The sequence below is a fragment of the Myxocyprinus asiaticus genome, chromosome 13 (genome assembly GCF_019703515.2).
Source record: "Myxocyprinus asiaticus isolate MX2 ecotype Aquarium Trade chromosome 13, UBuf_Myxa_2, whole genome shotgun sequence".
In the NCBI taxonomy this organism is placed as follows: Eukaryota; Metazoa; Chordata; class Actinopteri; order Cypriniformes; family Catostomidae; genus Myxocyprinus; species Myxocyprinus asiaticus.
In genome coordinates, this window is record NC_059356.1 from 16,896,906 (window position 1) to 16,917,811 (window position 20,906).

Consider the following 20,906-nt stretch of genomic DNA (forward strand, 5'->3'; position numbering starts at 1 on the left):
TAAATGATGACAGAATTTGCATTTTTAGGAGAACTATTCCTTTAAGCGATAAAGTTCAGGAGAATTACACCAAACTGCACCTAATTTTTCGTGTTTCCCATTTGCTTCCTTGTCTGTTTAACATTCCAAATCTCACCCTGGTTCTATTGTTCCATATCGGACAATGTTGTTCTTGTGTTGTTATAGGCAGATATGTTGTGCTGGGGTTGTTCTGAAACCGAAACAATTCTCAGAATGTCTACAATGTACTCCTTTCACAGGGGTTTAGCGGCTTGGTTTAGGGATGCCACAGGCACTTAGGAAAGACTGCACACAGTGCTGAAGCCTGAACGGGGCCCCTCGGTTTACTCCCACTCTGACCCGGCTTGCTCGATTCCAGACGTACACACACAAACATGCACATACCGCTGACTCTGCTGACTCAAGGTGCCCCCCTCTGTGAATCATAACAAAACCCAGGTGAGTACTTTGATTCTGCGGGCACAATACGACTTCTTAGCTCAGCTATGTGAATCGCTCGGTAAATGTTATTTGAAACAGTTAACACTAGATGGAGGTTCTGTACATTTTACAACTATGAGGTAGTCTGCTTGTTATTTCATGAAGTGTGTATTCCTGTTTAAACTTTAAACTAAGATATTTGTCTTTTGTATATAACGCCAAAAGGAATGTTCCAGGTTCAGTACAAGTAAAGCTTAAGCCCAAAGTCTACTTCGGTCAGACACTGAGCGTTCGCGTACATGACGCAAATCTTGTCATCAGCAGAGTGCACGAGCACTGAACGCATGCAGCCTGATTTTTCAATCCAGAATGCGCATGCCCCTGGAATTATTTGCACGAATTAGTGGATCAACAAGGTGGCAACACTCACATTTGAGCCATTGCTGTCAAGAACAAATGCTAGAAGATGTAATCACCGGTAAATAACAGGAAACAAAGGTAAAAACAACAACAGCTGATATGCATGTCAAGAGCACGTATGTGAGGAGGTCAGGAGACACCTGCATTTGTATAACTCTATTGAGCTTCACTTGTATTGAACCCAAAACATTCCTTTAAAAGTGAGTTTGTGATTTTATCAATGTCATTTTTCACACGCTTTCTTCGATCCCAGTTTAATATGCAGAATCAAATACAAGTAAGCCATTCTTAGGTTGATTTCCACAAAAAGTGTAAACACTGTGGCACTATTAAACATAGCTTTGTTTGAGCATCCCGGCCTGTCACAACACAGCAACAATTGCTCAGCCAATGGCGTGAGTTTGGGGCGGGACTTTTTGTTTTTGTGAACAATGGAAAACTGAAAAATCCCTGCATGTTAACCCTTTTAGGAAATCTGTTTGAAAACAACCAAAAGTTTGCAATTCTTTTGGTGCCGCAAGTTACACACATTTCACCTTTAATAAATTATTTGAACCAACACTCTTGTTTCAAATCTACTCTTATTGAATAAAATCTTAATGAAGTGGCTAAATGTTCAATATGCTTTAACACATGTTGCAAAAAGTATCACAGTTGCCAAAAGAAGAACAAGCAAAAAGCATATTTTCACAGTACCAATGTATGTGGTATTTTCTTCTTGCAGATGGGCAACTAAACAAACTAATTCTGCCAAAGAATATTTCAGTGTGGTTTCTGCTCCTGGCACTATTCTGAGTCTCACACCGAGCAAGAAAAATATGTTTTTGGCATCTGTTATCTAAGCCATAATTACTTTCTTTTCTTTGGTATGAATGAGTGAGTGAGTGAGTGTAGTCATCCATACCTGTTTTGATGACGCAAACCAAAGCAAGCTTCATCATTTGTCATTTGGAAAGCTGTTCTTAGATGTGGGAAGTCAATGAAAAGGCAAGTCAAATTATATTTATGTTAGTTTATTGAAGTCTTTGACGCAGTATGGGACAGAGGATGACTGACACTTTAGTATCTAAATAAATCTCTGAAAAAATAATACTGTAATCTAAAATGGCATGTCTTTTTTTTATTTTTTTACAGTAAATCTCTTAAGTACAATATATACATATTCTTAATATTATACATACTGGCATTACCAAGCTTACAACAGCTGTAACATTGCGATTGCTGTTTTCATGTTTTATGATTGAGGGTTCACCGTTTTTATTCCCCTTCATGACTTTAAATACATTCTTACCCTTGCTTACATAAGTAGATTTAAATGAGACTTTGAACATTTTCCATTCACATACAGTGCTTTCCTCCAAAATATACTAATTTCGCATTCACTGGCTCAACACCAAGAAAATAAGTGTAAAGATATTTTCGATAATGACATACAATTTTACTAGCTTCATTGGTGCTATTCCTCATATTTCTTTCCTGAAATGTCTATGATTGTTTTCCCATTTTGAAAGCATTTATGGATATCTCTATATAGTATATGCATACAATGAAATCAATCATGCATACTAATTTTTATAAAGAATATTTCTTTTGAACTTGAATGAAATGTTAACCCGGTTAATGTGATTTCAGCTGTTAAAATCTCAATATGTTGTTTGGAAGTCTGACCAATACTTGCAGAAATTATTAACCATATGTTTTAGTACAAGTTTGAGCAACTGTTAATGCAAATCTAATTGAATCTCAGGCTTGCTTTCAAATATGTTTGACTGTATCAAAAGAACTTTGATCACTATTCAAATATTGATTAACTGGACACAATCATTCTCTGGAATTATTAACTATTTTATCATGGTGCACAGATAATAATTACAGTAGTAATAGTCTAATGATTGAAAAGGTATTGAATAAAGGCGATTAAATCTCTAACTAGCTGACTTAAAATCTATGATCCATTGTCTGGTGGATCATTCCAATAGCTTTTCTCAATGAGCTATACATATTTTTCTATTTTAGATTCTCTTTGTTGGTAATAATATGGATGAGCAGCTATGCATTTATGTTGCACATAATCTTAGCAGCAAGCACTCAAGAACACACACATACAAACGCACACAACCACTGATACACATACACACACATCTTTCCCGCTCCCTGATATCAGCCTCATTGAGTTATTTCTGGGTGCTGTAAAAGTTGGTTAGACCGTTCCAATGTAATGCCCATTGGTGTGTGAAATTGAGGTAATTATATTGCGTTTACTAGAGTCTACAATCTAGCCAGTGAGGTTTTATGGAAAGTGAGACCAGAAAACTCAATCCAGACTGAAGAGCTTATGGTGTCGTGGATCACAAGACAGAGAGCCTGGGGCAAGATGTGGCCTTGAGCTAAATGGGAACAGGTTAGTCTAAAAGCATTACATTAGAAGGCTATGCAGCATATCCTATAACAGATTACACACATTACACAAGTTCACTTTTCCCCCTCTACCGAAAGGGTCATTAGATGGGTTGAGATTTTCCCCAGGCCCAAGAAGCCAGTTCCAGAGAATAGACGGAGCTTACACAAAAACAGCACTTAGTGGTTTCTTCTCTGTCGCCCATTCACCACAGAGATGGACAAATAAAGTTAAGTCGTTAAGTATTATGGAGGTTCCACAATTTCACAGAGACACATTCCACTCCTTGTGGTGAGCAAAATACTTCCTTTCAGCACACAATATATCCAGGTTCATGCGCTGGCTAGACTTCTGTGGCTTTTGTAGTAAGTGCCAGTGAGGGAGAGGCAGGTCTTATTGGACAGAAGCCCTCATGTGACCACCTGTTGTACTGCTGAGTGTTCGTGAGGACACGACTGGTCCCTGCAGTGCAGACTCCTTAGAAGCCGCTGGAGTTTAACTGAGAAGTTCTTGTTCATTTGCCTGTACATGAGGGGAATGGCAAAGCTACTGCAGAATGCGAGCAATTCGGATACACATCTCAGAAAGGAGTACGTGGTGACATGCTGCCGGTTGGAATGGCTGCCAGGAGATCCGGCAACCGTGTGCACCATTAAGGTCATGTAATATGGAGTCCAGAGCAAGAACTGCATACAAACAGATGCCAAGAGAAGTCGGTGAATGGAGGGGTCTAGCCTCCCAGAGTCCTGGTCCAAAGGGGTGGACTCCTTCCTGATGCGTAGGATCAGCACGAACGCGTAAAGCACGGCCACCGCCGGGACCACGTACCCAATGAACATCATTATGGCATCAGCAGCCTCCTTATTCTGCATCTTGGAGCACTCAATGATCTTGGTGGAGACGTGGTTACACACGTAGAAGAGCAGCGAAGAGAAGCTGGTAAGGACAGCGCCACCCCAAATGAAGCCGCAAACGTGCTTGGTGTTGTAAACACTGGACATGTAGGTGCGCGGAAGAGCCCGCTCAATGTAATAGTCCAGACTGAGCAAGGTGGTGGAGTACATGATGACCAGGGAGGAGATGTTGAAGAGGATGAGAAGGGTGATGTAGATCTCATTGTTGTACTCCCACATGGGCCAGCGTGTAAAGCTGGGACCCAACAGCTCCACCGGAGCCACCAGGTTGAGCACCAGGCCAGCGATGGCGATGTTCACAAAGTAGACATCAGGCATGGTCATGGTAACCTTGTTGGAAAGGTTGACAACCACCAGCAGGACATTGTAGCAAAGTCCTACTGGAAAGCAGACAATGAGGTACACCAGAGAGAAGACAGACAGAATGAGTCCAAAGTCCTGGCAGAGCCGGAGGTCCACGCTGTCGTCTGTCTCATTGTAAACCATGCAGCTCCACATTGCTAGATTTCCAAAAGTGTCCTCTCTGTCTTTCTGAATCAGCTGCAAGATAGAACACATGCAGTGTGTTAATGCAATATTTTGGTTTTTGAAATAAAAAAATGCATTTGTTAACTGACAAGATGATTTTGCAGAGTATGAATAGTTTATGGCAAGAGCAGCTTTTACCTTTAGTAAATATTTTAGTGTGCTTTACTGCGCCAAGTAATGACATGTTTATATTTCGCTGGCTTCTGTTCATCTTTGTAAGCAACCAATATGACAGCATTGAGGCTAAAATATACTCTACGCAAGTACGTGAACACAGGCGCTTCTTGCTACGCAAGCTCGATTTTGTGCATTGTTGAAAGTATGCATTGCATTCTCAACGTTGCAGCAACAGGCGATATAGCGGATATTTTTTTCCCTTTCAAGCAAGCTACTTTCGCGGCAGAGCAACAGATTGAAGAGAATATTGCTGAGGAGGTTTTTACAGCCAATATATTTATAGCAAATTACCTTCATAATAACATCTGCATATGCATACTTCTGCATTCTGCGCATGCATACTTGCATAAAGTACTATATCTTTCTGGCCTTAGCCTCTGCAGCCCCCACTAGCTCCTATGGAGGAGCACCCATGGTGTTCATGTGATGTTACCACATGATGACCGACATGCAACATAACAAGTAAAAAAAATAAATTCGGAAAAAATTTGGAGTCTTAAGGTATACCAAGTTTGTCTAAAGTTTGTGCTTACTAACAAATAGTAAGGCATGCTTGGTGATGTACTCTCAACATGGCGGCCACCATGAGGGGGCGACCCACCTGGCAGAATAAAAAAGCTTTTTCTAGGCCACTGATATGACTGGAGTCTTTATCTCATTTCAGACTTATTAATCAAAAGTACTACTTTTTTTTTTTTTTTAATTATTATTATTATTATTATTTTTTTTTATGGTAAAACTTTTTAAGTGGAAAAATTAATTTATGCACCTTCATTGCTGAAGTGACATGTTAAAATTTAGCATTTTCATTCATTCCAGGTGTCTGAATATTATCATTTTGCCTGAAAACCTCCTTGCTATTCTTTCAGATCACCACAGCAAGAAAAAAAAGCAAGTAAAACCACACATAAACGACAGAGGCAAGGCATGCCTATTACGTCTGGACTAACACAATCCGTGTATCATTTGCTCATTTCATATTCAATTAGGAATTTAAAATCGGAAAAACAAAAAACAACTGGCTATTTCATTATTCGTTTACAAAACCAATATTAAAAAACAAATAATTACTTGTTTTTTGTAATTTCGATGTAATGCTCAAGTTGAAAAAAAGGAATTTGGAAAAATAGCCACGGGACACTGTGCGTTTTGATTATTTGATTTCACTAACATATGGCATAAATATTTGATTCGCACATATGGGTGGGCCTGAAATACCCCTTTCTTCTGATTGGTCAACCTGCACTGTCGTCTTCTCAGTGCTGTAAGACAGAATAATAGTTCTCTGCTGTTTAATTGTTCAGATAAATTAGTCTCAGTTAATATTATATTCTTTAACATTTATTCTCTCAAACTCGCCATGTTCATTGCAGCTGAGCTATTTCTCTCATCAAGTAGCCAGATTTATCAGACAGCCCTACACATAAACCTGCTGTCTTTGACATTGCTCCGGTTTGAAAAGGCATGGTTTTAAATGAGATGATGAAAATAACCATACATTCTTAAGACTATTGAAGCACATGTCTACACTGTAAAGACATAGGCTTACGTTTAACTGTGGGGTAAAGTTAGTTTTAGGTTCGATATTCATTGGATATTCGCCTATGGTTTGTAAGGGACCGTCTGAAAACTCCACCCACCAAAAATCCAAAAAATATTGAACATAAAAAATAACTTTACCCCGCTCTGGGAGCTTAGGTGTGAGAGACTTGCAAATCATGGAAATTATGCTAAAGGAAGTTCATGAATGCTTGTCTCTTAAAAGCTCAACCAGTGAATTTAAAATCAGCATTTATACATAACCTTCACATTTGTCCGATAATAAAAGGCACACAAAACTGCTGTGTATACGAGTAGGTAAAGGCCACCCATATTCACATTCAAAAACATGGATGTCGGAATGATCTGAGCTAGAATTTTGTACTCTTCGTTGCCATGTAAATACTTATTGTCTTATATTAAATATTAAATGTAATAATATCTTCCAATTTATTTGTTATTATTATTATTATTATTTATCATTTGTTATTTAATGTTGTAGCTGTTATAATTCACTGGCATGAATGCTCATCTGTCTTGGATGCACCTTACGTTAAGTCTGTATATTCCCTGAACCGAATCTTGCCTGGTTCATTGCACTACAATATGTAAAAATGAAAATAAACCGATTCTTTTAATACTCTTTGATGATTTCTCATTTAAAAAATGCACAAAACACTGATGTCAATTTAAAACGCTTATTTAAAGCAATCAAACTATAGCTGCCTTAAGGGTGTTTTCACACCTGGCTCGTTTGGAGCGTTTGATTCGGAACCTGGAGCGTTTTCTCCCTTGGTTCAGTTCATATAGGCATATATGAACAAAGCAATCGCACTCGGATCCGCACCAAAACAATCGATACGAGACCTCCTGAACGAGGTGGTCTCGAACCGATTGCAAACGAACTCTGGAGCGGTTCACTTGTGGTGAAAATGCAATACGACCCAACGGACCAACGCACCAAATAATATCCCTATAAAAACCATGAACATACTTGATGGATCTGCAGAGAAGAAATCTGTCGGTCAGCACGTCGCTGTAATTCATAATCAAAATGTGGATAGAGCTTTTGGTGACTATTTTAGACATTACTGCACGTTACTTTATAATTCCTGAGGTAAATAGTACAATCGCTTCTTTCTTTGGCTTGGCGGCAAAACAAACACAGGCAGGACGACATTAGCAACTTTATGACAGATGTAAAACATCTTTACTGTACGTAACTTCACCCTTTCTGATGTGTGTTTGTGTGTGTGCACGGGAGAGAGAGCTCCGTGTCCAAGAGAACAGGCACTTTTCAATACAGAAATAACGCAAAAGCAGCTAATGACAGATAAAAATAACCATGCCGAAAATTTTCATCCAAGTGATGGATTTTATGTGCAGTGCAACCTCTGACTGGAACGCATAGTTTGTGTCACGCGGAAGCTCTTTGCATAACCGTGACATATACAGTAGTCGAAAATTTTTAACAGTTGACAAATTTATGCAGGTATATCATTTTAACCGGTATTTTGTTTGGCTGTACAGCACACAAACTTTGACCAATGAGAGGACAGTTTGCTCACATGTGACATTTATTAACACAGTTTTGGTCTCTTTTGAAATGTTACCTTGTGCAAGTGAACCGAACCAAGAAGAAAATGCAACATTGTAACAACTTAGCCTCTGTTTCGGAACAATTTAAACGAGCTACAGGTCTGAAAACGCCCATCTCGACTTTAAGTCCTCCGTGACGCAGTACATGACTTGTAAAATCGGGACTGCCCGGTTTTAAAGTGACGTCTGGTCACCCTAACTGTGAATGCCAGCTGATTCTCCAGTGCAGTGTGGACCACCAGTGCACTGATCAGCTGCACTGCATGGTACTACTTATAAATGTATAAAACAAGTTGTGTGGCACGAAGAAGGATAACTGTGAAAAGACATTTGGCATACAGAGAAAGGGATTAATCTTAATAAACATCTTAATAATGTATGTGTGTGTGTGTGTGTGTGTGTGTGTGTCGCTCTTATCAATTGCTTTACATAGCAATGATTGTCCTAATGCTGAATCGCATGAAGACGAAACCCTGTCTGCATTCAGTGAACATTTTACAGTTGTGTGTAGGCACTGTGTCTGACTACTTTATGAGAGAGATATCTCAGCTGCAATGAAGGTGGTGAGTTTGGGAGAATAAATGGTAAAGAATTTGATATTAACTGAGACTAATTTATCTGAACAATTAAACAGCAGAGAACTATTATTCTGTCTCACAGCACTGAGAAGACAACAGTGCAGGTTGACCAATCAGAAGAAAGGGCCGTTTCAGGTCACCCATATGTGTGAATCAAATATTTATGCCATATGTTAGTGAAATCAAATAATCAAAACGTGTCCCGTGGCTATTTTTCCAATTTCCTATTTTTTTAACTTGAGCATTAAATCGAAATTACAAAAAACAAGTCATTATTTGTTTTTTAATATTGGTTTTGTAAATGAATAATGAAATAAGTCGTTTTTTGTTTTTCCGATTTTGAATTCCTAATTGAATATGAAATGAACGAATTCATTGCATCTCACTGACTGCACAAAACTCAATGTTGCAGCACAATATATTGCATTGTACAGAAAAACCCTTGAGGGGTTTATCCTATTTACCACATGCTAGTGAAATTTATGTTTCAGGAGGAAACACTGTATGACATCAACATCATACTTCCTTATAAAACAACAGTTTTAAACCGAGTCACCTCTACAGCTCAGCAGCAAGGCTTATTTGGCTGTGACAATGCACATGCACATGCATTGAGACTGTGAGGCTTCCAGATTTATGGGATGAGATGTGGCATGTCAGTGGTGGAGTAGATGCACAGTGTGTGGTCAGAGTTCAAGGTGAGGTCACAGCACAGGCACATGCAGAGAGCCAGTCTCCACTCATTAAAATATAATTACATAACGCCCTCTCTGATCACAATGCTAGCACTCATTTTACATTTTTTATGTTCACTATTTAGAAATGCTTATTATTGCACATAGGCTACATTATTGTTATTTTATTGGATTTAGAGGCTTTTCTCATTTATAGGGAGGTAAAGAGATTAAAGTTGGGATCAGCACATGAGGCAAGCCAGATTCGAACCTGGGTCCCCGTGAGACAAGTGCTCTTTATACATGTGCACTACCCACTGTGGCACAGCTCTGACCATTATTTGTTATTACTGTACAACACATTCAGACATTCTGATTTGTTAAATGTGCCATCCAGCGATCTGATGTTTCTGAATCCAGGGACAATCACTGATCATCCAGGTATTGCAACTCACCTTTCCTACTTCTTGCATGACTCTGCAATCTCTACAAGTACGCTAATAAATTAACTTTAACTCAAATAAATATTTCATTATTATTTATTTGGCAAATAGTCTTTAAAAAGTGGGATAATTAACAGTCAGATGTTAAGACAATGTAATTTCAACTCAAATCATTATGTCATGACTACTTAATTATTTATTGGTAAGCAGCTATGTAATAAGGGTGATGCTCTACAGTCAGCCGGTCATTAATCGCAATTATACAAGTCCTGTCCATCCAGTTGGGGTTAATTCTGCGATAATGACCAACTGACTCAAGTTTATCCCTTACTTATTATTGAAAAAATACATGATCAATGGCCATTCTTCATGAAACACGAGCAGAATGGATTTCTGCTTTATCATTTATAAATCCATGTATAAGTTAATTGTCACATTCAATTCAATGGGACGATTTACATAGTTTTACACATAAACAGACATACATTCTGCTCATGCTTCATGAAAAAGGCCCATATAAGACCAAAACATATACTGCGCAAGTACGTGAATTTCATGTGTTGTTGCGTTCCAAAATTTGTCAGTACGCATGGCATTCTCAACGTTGCCTCAAGGGTTGCTATAGCGGATATTAGTGTGAACTGTTTGCTTGTACAATGAGTTTTCTCTTTCAAGTCAACAACTGTCATCGCAGAGTAACAGTTTAAAGAGGAGGTTAAAGTGAAAGTCAATATATTTATAGCAACTTATCTGAATAATAACATATCAATTTGAATGACACAACATTTTAAAGGTAACTCTATTGACCTCTTGAGTACAGGTGTTTGTTACCACCACAGTAACATAAAAACGCACATTAAACATGATCCACCAGACCACGTTTTGGAAATGCGTGCGCATTTCGGTATGCTTTTTTGTGTAAACTATGTTTCTGCTCCAAGTGTGTAATAAGCTTTCCAAATTTTTTTTTTAAAGTTAAGACAGAGAGAAAAAAAGCAAACCGAACTTCTTAAAAAGGCACTGTTTTCTCTGACTAAGGATTCTTGGCTTGCGTGAGTGTGTCAGCATGTATTTGGTAGTGACCTGGAGTCTTCCCAGACAATGCTTAGTACATCAGAACAGATATAATGACTGTTGAGTAAGCGTTCCTCTGTAGGCTTATGTAACGCAGTCACAGAGTGGCTGTTTTGGCCTGGAGACAAGCAGCCATGGCTCCTGTTAGAGGGTGGAGATACTCTACAGCAAACCTGAACAAAAAACTTATTTTTGCATCAACAGCACAGTATGTACACGCAGCACTTTACATTGTGGTCTAACCAGTATATAACTACCAGCATATATCGTCAACACTTTAAGAAGGGTAAACTATCGCATGGAAATAAAACAGCTTGTAAAGGCTCTCTGTCCTTGCTGTACATTGCTAAATTGTGTTCCTCATTGGAAGGGGAATCTAAACTCGGCTCTGCTGGCTACAGGTTGAGAAGAGGAGAAAAGAATTACTGTGGGAAAACAAGACGTGATGACATAGTTTCCAAAGGGCAGGTGTAAATGTCTGACTCTATAAAGCTTTCAAGGCTGTGCTTTTTTTCCCATGTGAATTACTTTGAAAGAAACAACGAACAAAAAAATCATTGCAAAAGGACTTTGCTATACTGCTGTTGTAGCAAACACTATAGATCAAGCCTACATACAATACCTAGTCATTACCTGGTCCCTTCTGTTTCTCACTCAAAACAGACCTCTTCCTGTCCTTTTCTCTTCTTCCTGTGACCATGGCAACCAATGGGGCAAATAAGGGCAGCACTGGTGAGTTTCATTTGCTAACTGCAACTTTCACAAAAGAATCCTTATTTACTTTGCCAGTGACAATTTTTGGTGATCTGAGGTATGGCTGCACAATTAATCGTACAAATTGAATACAGACAGCTACGGGGTCCAAAACGCTGTGAGATTTGTCTACTTCAACCACATTTGGAGGTAGTCGAATGTGTTTGAAAACGCATGTGACCACATTGGGCTCATACTGTTCTCTACTAGAACATGCTCATCCGTTCAAATGCATTCAAAAAGCAGCGAAGTGCTGCCTAGACTACTCACCTGTCAATCAACCATAGCACTGAAAGGAAAAAATAAAATAGAAAAGTGCATATACTTTTCTGTGCACCTAAATCAGTAAAAACAAGTACTACACTAAAATAACTGAGAATTCTGCTCTAAGCATCGCATTTCTGCTTAGATTAAATGAAAGTATAACTGGGAGAAACACTGTGTCTTTTTTTTTTTTTGTGCATTCTTTTCTTCTTTGCTTTTTATTATCATGCAGTAACAAAGGGATGTAATGATTTAATTTATGTAATCATGAAATCAGGTCCTGTTTACACCTGGTATTAAGATGCATTTTTGGCAATTCGGTCACAAATGGACAAGCGAGATACAGTACCATTTACACCTGTTTGCAATATGCATCTCTTTTGACAACTTTTGTTGGGATTTCGAAGGAAGGGTCTCTGATTTCATGATAACACATACATTATTACGTCAGTGTATCACTACATAATAAAAGTGCAAAAAAGTGCAGTTTATCATCTTCATCTTTTTTTTTCTCCCCAATTTGAAATGCCCAATTCCCACTACTTAGTAGGTCTTCGTAGTGGCGTGGTTACTCACCTCAATCCGGGTGGCGGAGGACAAGTCTTCTGCCTCCGCTTCTGAGACAGTCAATCTGCGCATCTTATCACGTGACTCACTGTGCATGACACCATGGAGACTCACGCTACTCTCCGCGATCCACGCACAAGTTACCACGTGCCCCATTGAGAGCAAGAACCACTAATCGCGACCAAGAGGAGTTTACCCTATGTGACTCTACCCTCCCTTGCAACCGTGCCAATTTGGTTGCTTAGGAGACCTGGCTGGAGTCATGCACACAGTTTATCTTAAGTACACCTGCATTTATTCTAAGCACAAACATGATGCTTACAGCAGATTTCTCAGTTGTTTTATTTGAGTACCTGTTTTAACTAAGCTTTATATGTGTGTGCTTCTCATCTGTGTCCTTGTATGTTAATTTCAGACACACCAAAGGAGTTTCGTGAAGCGTTTGTGCATGTATATGTATTTGCTTTTTTAAATGTTCTGATCAAATGGTTATTGCATTTTAAAGCCGCATGTAACCAGCAAAGTTTAAACTCTTGTTAAACTCTCGCATTTGTTAATTGACAGGTGTGTAGGTGGTGCTCTTCTGTTGTTCGAACACATTCGAACGAATGAGCATTTACACTACGAGCCCAATGTGGTCAAATGCATTTGACCACATTCGACCACCTCCGAATGTGGTTGAAATGGACAAATCTTAAACCCTTTTCAACCCTGTTTGCACCTGTCTTTAGTGATGTCCTGTTTCAAACCGATCACCAACAAGAGGTCAAAACAACCAGGTGTTAACATTGATGTTTCTTGCCTGTCCACGTGAGATTGGATCACCCAAAACGCATCTTAAAATGAGGTGTAAACCTGGCCTTTGTCATACTGTATATAAAAGTAATATATTTTTGTCATAATCATGCAGCCCTAATCTTAAGACAGGCATCCTGCACATCCATATTTTCCAAACTTCGCAGCATCTTATCTCCCTCAAAAGACCATGACCAAACATTGTCTAGGCTGGTAGTTTGAAGCATTCCTGAGCGGGTGCAAAAGGTAGCGAACCAACTGCTTGCTTTAAAGCGTATCATTTAGAGAGGCAGTCTAATGCCTGCAGCTCAAGACTCACATACATGAGCAAGCATGCCTGCAACGGTAAGTGCCCATCCACTCCACAGCATTCTGTACCTCTTGATGACCCCAGCCATTAATTGGTCCTCCCTCGCACAAACATAGACATCTTGACTCCCCATGCATCTGGACACTGAGTGCTGTGGGAGTGAAGCTAAATGCACTTGACACTTTGAAAGGAGAAGTCAGCACTCCTCTGGGCGGATGGAAGGAGTTCTGCTCCACACCCCTCGTATCCCCGCTGGAATGTAAAGCAAATTCTGAGAATCGCCTGAGTGATGTCACATGACTGCATTTTCTGATCTTTGTGTGTGCATGCTGCAAAATGAATAGCAAATGGAGAAAAGGACTGAGCACTTTGCAGTCAAAATTGTAGTGTTGCAATACACTTTTTGCAGCTGAAGGGAGTTAGGAAACAGAAAGCAGACAGAGGGAAGACAAGCATTTTCAGTTGCAATGTATGGTGATGCAATGCAATTTGCTTTTATTCTTTCTACAAAGGGATAGTTCACCCCCAAAAAATTCTGCCATTATTTACTCTACCATAGAATACAAAAGAACATGTTAGGCAGGATGCCTAAGTCACAATTAAATTTTATTGCACTTTCATTCTACTCATTGCTGTCAATCCCTTACATTGTTCCACAGAAGAGAGAAAGCCATACAGGTTTGCTGAGTAAATGAGAAGAATGTTCATTTTTGGGTGAAATATACCTTTTAAAAATTTAAATATAGAAATGTACAATGTCACAAGTCGACTTGTACTGCATGTTAAATTTATTCCATGCAGGCTCATGCCACAAAACATTTTGCCTAGTGTTTTTAAGCTAATGGTACTCTTCCATTTCTAAACTAACCATGCAACTACCAGACATGCTTGTAATAGTCGTCTTGGTATAGAGATATTCAATGAAAGTAAGTATTTAATATTCAGCTATGTAATATTAATGAATGGATAATCCACCGTGTGAGCTCATAATTAAAGTTTGACTTGTTTGTAAGTGTGGTTGTTGCAGCAGACTGCTGAATCTTATGCATTCTACAGTAACAAGCAATTTTAATAAAGGGATAGTTCACCAAGAAAAATTAAAATTCTAACATCATACTCACTCACATTGTTCCAAACTCGTATGCCTTTCTTACTTCCATGGAACACAAAAGGAGATAATAGGTAGAATGTTAGGGACTGACATTCTAAGTCACTACTATTCACTTTTATTGCATCTTTTTCCATACAATAGCCCTATTCGTATGGGATTAGTTTTCCCTGTGGTAGGTTAGGGAAATTTGTATTTCACAGACTTACTTTGTGATTTCAATCCCGTCCGAATCTGACAAGTTTGTTTTTCACACACGACCTCTGTAAACATTTCAGAGCAAATTACCTACGGTTTTATCAGCTAATTCAAGGGTCCTCTGAGAAATCTAATCCCATCCGAATGAGAGACTGTGACTGCTGATATTACATTTTCACAACGCATACCCTCATGTATTTTGACCTATATGAACTACCATTAAAATAGTGCTTATGTCCACCAATCTTCTGCTTGCTGCACACCTTTTAATATGGATTTTGTTTTTTTGCCATCCGACAAATTAAGAAAATAAAATCAACAAGGAGAGCCAAATCACAGAAACTGCTAAGACTAGCCACTGTAAAATCAGTGTCAGGTAAGATACTCACCTTTATTTCTCAGCTCAATTGCATAATGTTATAATTATATATTTCAGTGGCTTTATTATAAGCAGCCACTTCTATAAACTCATGTGAAGTTTATTTTAATAGGGTTTTTATAAGGAGTCATTTCTAATGCAAAATTAATACATTATAATTAAATCAAATTAAATTAAATAATAAATTATTTAAAATGTATTTTTAAAATGATATGTTATTTAAATTAGACAGATAAAGTTGAAAAGATAAGTTAATTTTATCACCTAAATTAATTAAATGTGTTCAAGCTTCTGTAATGCCCACATCTAGAAAACAGATACTCCTACCACTGTAATAAACACAGAGATCTTAGTCCCGTCTGAATCTGTACATGAAATCACAGACATCGGGTGGTAATAATTGTAACTCAAATGTTGTTTAGAAATCTAATCCCGTCTGAATATGGCTTAAGGTTGTCATTCTGACTAACATCTCCTGTATTCAACTGTAGAAAGACATACATTTAGATTTTTGGGAGAACTATCCTTTTAAAGAGTAAATCCACCGGTTTCTATCTCTCGTCCTCCCGCAGCACCCTTCATTTTTACCAGCAGCAGAGCAACTGATCACAGAGGGCTTTTGAGTAAGAAAGGCCTGCAACACTTTCCTGAAGTTGCAAAACACAAAACTCATGTGCATATTTTCATTAGGTTTCTGGTCTGACCCTTGGGAAAGCGTGTTTGCTCATTGTTTGTCAGTACGGTCATCGGCAGGAGAGATCACCCTGGGTGTTTGCATTCTCCATGCATGACTTATTGTTGGCATGCTTGAACCAAGAAAAACAAATGCTTGGTGCATGAGCTTTCCTGATCAATGCGTGATTTGCCTAGAATGATTTGGTTATTATTGCTGGAGCACATGTCAATTCACTAGCGAACATTGCATTTTAGTGCGTACATCATGTCTTAGCAATGCTCAATGAATAGTGAGAACCTCAGGGGAGCACTGTTGTTTGTCAGGGTGTGAACTTGAACAGCTTTCCCTATAGCTTCCATCAGATCAGTCTAATTTACACGTTAAAAGCTCAGAAATAATTCACCCAAAAATGTTGTTTTCATGTTGTTCCAAACCAAGAATTTCTTTCTTCCGTGCAACACAAAAAGGAGATGTTAGGCCGAATTTTAGCATCAGTCACCATTCACTTTCACTGTATCTTTTACTTTTTTTCAATCAATGAAAGTGAAAAGTGACAGAGGGTGTCATTCTGCCTAACATCTCCTTTTGTGTTCCATGGAGAAAAAAAATCATACGGGTTTGGAACAACATTAGGGTGAGTAAATAAGACACAATGTTAATTATTGGGTGAACTGTTTCTTTGAAATATTTGGACTGAATAGAACATGTGAGATCAAACTGGACTACTGTATGAGAAAATTGGATAACAGGTTATGTAATACTTTCATGTTCAGCTGGACGGTCCAGACCACGCTTGGGTGTAAAGCACTCTCCAGTGTCTTTAGGCAAAGAGGAATGCTTCTCTTAGCTGTCTCATATGACATCTCGGATCTTCAACAGAACTCTCAGGCACATTTCCATCCTCTTACGAGTCCTGCAAGGCACTGGTCCAACAGTAATGTAGCCTCTCTGGGAATTTTGGTTGTTTAGGCAATAAAATGGAGTCAGATGACTTCCCAGCAACATCACTTGTACTCAGGTACATTACAAAATACACTAGTGTCTCATTGTGTCATATGTGACTAAACTTTTGAGAAATTACAACTTCAGGCAAACAAAAATAACATGGTCGTGCTTTTCGATTTGCTGAATGGTTCTTTGACAAACAATGAATGGAATTTATGTTTGATTACCACATAATGTGGCACTGTCTAGTACAACACAAACATGACCAGAACCAAACACATTTCATCCCACCCAAATATCAATAATAGTGGCTTTAAAGAGCAAAGAACATTCGGGTTAAATATAGTAAATATTTTTCACTACAGCACTTGAGGCTTTTCCTCCCATAGCTAATCACTGTTCATTACCAAGTGTCACTAGGGTAAACACCTTTGTTGAGAGTGTCAAGGACATCTTCATTACTTCTATCTGGTTTGTTTTGTTCTGAATTTTTTATATTAGTTTAAAAAAAAAAAAAAAAACAAGGTCAAATTAAGAAGCTGCAAATGAAATGGTACACCCTGTACAAGTTCCTCACTCTCTGTTGATGCTTACGGGATGTTCAAAGCTCTTCCAGGCAATGGCAAATATCACTGAAAATCTGTTTAAAGGAATAGTTCACCAAAAAATGAAAATTCTCTCATCATTTACTCACCCTCATACCATCCCAGATGTGTATGACTTTCTTTCTTATGCTTAACACAAACAAATATTTATATAAGAATATCTCAGCTCTATAAATCCATACAATGCAAATGAATGGTGACCAAAACTTTGAAGCTCCAAAAAGCACATAAAGGAAACATAGAAGTAATTCATATGACTTCAGTAGTTTAATCCATGTTTTCAGATGCAATATTATAGGTGTGGGTGAGAAACAGATCAATATTATGTCCTTTTTTTACTATAAATCTCCACTTTCGCTCTCTTCTCTTCTAAATGTTTTTGGCGATTCACATTATTTGTGCATTTTGCCACCAACTGGGCAGGGAGGAGAATTTACAGAGAAAAACAAGACTTAAATATTGATCTGTTTTTCACCCACAGCTATCATATCATGAAGACATGGATTTAAACACTGAAGTCATATGGATTATTTTATGTTTCCTTTATGTGCTTTCTGGAGCTTCAAAGTTTTGGTCACCATTCATTTGCATTGTATGGACCTACAGTGCTGAGATATTCTTATACAAATATTTGTTTGTGTTCAGCAGAAGAAAGAAAATCATACACATCTGGGATGATATGAGGGTGAATAAATGATGAGAGAATTTTCATTTTTTGGTGAACTACCCCTTTAAACAGATTTTCACTGATATTTGCCATTGCCTGGAAGAGCTTTGAACATCCCGTAAGCATCAACAGAGAGTGAGGAACTTGTACAGGGTGTACCATTTCAATTTTCCTTATTTCCTCCACCACCTCAGAAACTAAACATTGACCAAAAAAAAAAAAAAAAAAAAAAAACACCTTTCTGACAACATACGGCGGTGAAAAATATTCTTAAAAAATAAAATGATGTGTTTCTTGGACTGGAATTGAACAAAACAGTGATTATCACTGGTTTGTGTTTCATCCGGGCATCAATCGCTTGAGTTTAACCTGTCTGATGCAGTTTAACTGTCACAAATATGTCACACACAGTGCGCAGTGAAGTGTTTTCAAAGTACCTAATATGTTTCTAATCGCTTTAGCGAACTCTCCCATCACAGCAGACGCAATCCTCTGGGTCAATGTTACTTCACAAACAACTTTTACCTTCAACAACTCGATATCAGCAGGTACTGACTACGATACTCACCAGAGGACCAGTTCTTGGCAGTGAGACAGCTCTACGGAGGCATCGGGTTTTGCTGTATTTCCATTGACATTTCTCTTCGGATACTTTGACAAATGCGCCCTAATCACCAGTAAGACCACCCGGACTTCGTATAAAATAAATTAACTACAAAAAAGCGATCGATTAGGGCGCCAAACTGTGGCGTAAACGCAGTTGCATATGGTCTATTCGTCTCTGGTCCGTCAAAGCTTGTTCTGGAAAGGGGAGGACGCTGATGAGCTTACTACGAATCGAGAGGTGCTGAACTCTACAGTGTGTACACACGTCACGTGACCCTCCCCCACAGTCCTCTTCAAGAGGCCCGCCTGCGATTTTACTAATCCCAGTACGGTTAAGGCTTGATTATTAATATTCATGAGACAAATTTTCACTATTGGACAACGGCGACTGTATCTTATTAATAATCATGAGACGAGCCGCCGCCATTGGAAGGTAACCAAGCAAATTGAGTCGGGCCTAATTAATATTTATAAGATTTCGCTTAGTTCGCAGTCATTGGACGGGTGCTGAGGAGGGAGGGGTGACATGCAGCAACTTTCAGCAGCACATTCACTCACTATAGCATTCACAAAAGCAGCTTTGAGTCTGCAGGTTAGAGGATTACCGATCCGCAGCATTACTTACACTAACACTGGTAGTCTGGATAAGAAAAGTAACCATTGTTGCATTTCTTTTTATGAGAAATCAATTGAGGTCTGTTTTGTTTGACAGAAATACCTGAATGTTTACATAAGCACTTCAGACAGACCTTGACAGTTCATAACCTGAGGGTATTTTATGTTGGATTTAAAAAAAAAAAAAAAAAAAAAAAATTACTGGATACACATTTTTAAAGTAAACAATTGCACTAATAACTAAGCAATACAGTGACATACAGGTGCATCTCAATAAATTAGAATGTCGTGGAAAAGTTCATTTATTTCAGTAATTCAACTCAAATTGTGAAACTCGTGTATTAAATAAATTCAATGCACACAGACTGAAGTAGTTTAAGTCTTTGGTTCTTTTAATTGTGATGATTTTGGCTCACATTTAACAAAAACCCACCAATTCACTATCTCAAAAAACTAGAATACATCATAAGACCAATAAAAAAAACATTTTTAGTGAATTGTTGGCCTTCTGGAAAGTATGTTCATTTACTGTATATGTACTCAATACTTGGTAGGGGCTCCTTTTGCTTTAATTACTGCCTCAATTCGGCGTGGCATGGAGGTGATCAGTTTGTGGCACTGCTGAGGTGGTATGGAAGCCCAGGTTTCTTTGACAGTGGCCTTCAGCTCATCTGCATTTTTTGGTCTCTTGTTTCTCATTTTCCTCTTGACAATACCCCATAGATTCTCTATGGGGTTCAGGTCTGGTGAGTTTGCTGGCCAGTCAAGCACACCAACACCATGGTCATTTAACCAACTTTTGGTGCTTTTGGCAGTGTGGGCAGGTGCCAAATCCTGCTGGAAAATGAAATCAGCATCTTTAAAAAGCTGGTCAGCAGAAGAAATCATGAAGTGCTCCAAAATTTCTTGGTAAACGGGTGCAGTGACTTTGGTTTTCAAAAAACACAATGGACCAACACCAGCAGATGACATTGCACCCCAGATCATTACAGACTGTGGAAACTTAACACTGGACTTCAAGCAACTTGGGCTATGAGCTTCTCCACCCTTCCTCCAGACTCTGGGACCTTGGTTTCCAAATGAAATACAAAACTTGCTCTCATCTGAAAAGAGGACTTTGGACCACTGGGCAACAGTCCAGTTCTTCTCCTCCTTAGCCCAGGTAAGACGCATCTGACGTTGTCTGTGGTTCAGGAGTGGCTTAACAAGAGGAATACGACAACTGTAGCCAAATTCCTGGACAAGTCTGTGTGTGGTGGCTCTTGATGCCTTGACCCCAGCCTCAGTCCATTCCTTGTGAAGTTCACCCAAATTCTTGAATCGATTTTGCTGGACAATCATAAGGCTGCGGTTCTCTCGGTTGGTTGTGCATCTTTTTCTTCCACACTTTTTCCTTCCACTCAACTTTCTGTTAACATGCTTGGATATAGCACTCTGTGAACAGCCAGCTTCTTTGGCAATGAATGTTTGTGGCTTACCCTCCTTGTGAAGGGTGTCAATGATTGTCTTCTGGACAACTGTCAGATCAGCAGTCTTCCCCATGATTGTGTAGCCTAGTGAACCAAACTGAGAGACCATTTTGAAGGCTCAGGAAACCTTTGCAGGTGTTTTGAGTTGATTAGCTGATTGGCAT

General features: G+C 38.7%; 1 protein-coding gene across 5 annotated transcripts; it reads right to left on the reverse strand.

The window, feature by feature from the left end:
• Positions 1-1,858: 1,858 nt before the first annotated feature.
• On the reverse strand, positions 1,859-18,879 carry gpr146 (G protein-coupled receptor 146). 5 transcript variants are annotated; one of them, XM_051713628.1, is made up of 3 exons: positions 18,621-18,879; positions 13,543-13,726; positions 1,859-4,713 (listed from the first exon to the last, which is right to left on the reverse strand). In XM_051713628.1, the coding sequence occupies exons 2-3, from the start codon at positions 13,609-13,611 to the stop codon at positions 3,670-3,672; spliced, it is 1,113 nt and encodes a 370-aa protein (XP_051569588.1). In that variant the 5' UTR covers positions 13,612-13,726; positions 18,621-18,879; the 3' UTR covers positions 1,859-3,669. The 5 variants fall into 5 exon arrangements, with proteins under 5 accessions (XP_051569588.1, XP_051569592.1, XP_051569591.1 ...); XM_051713632.1 differs by lacking the exon at positions 13,543-13,726 and adding an exon at positions 11,419-11,475 and having other exon boundaries at positions 18,621-18,878; XM_051713631.1 differs by lacking the exon at positions 18,621-18,879 and adding an exon at positions 11,419-11,475 and having other exon boundaries at positions 13,543-13,650.
• Positions 18,880-20,906: the final 2,027 nt, after the last annotated feature.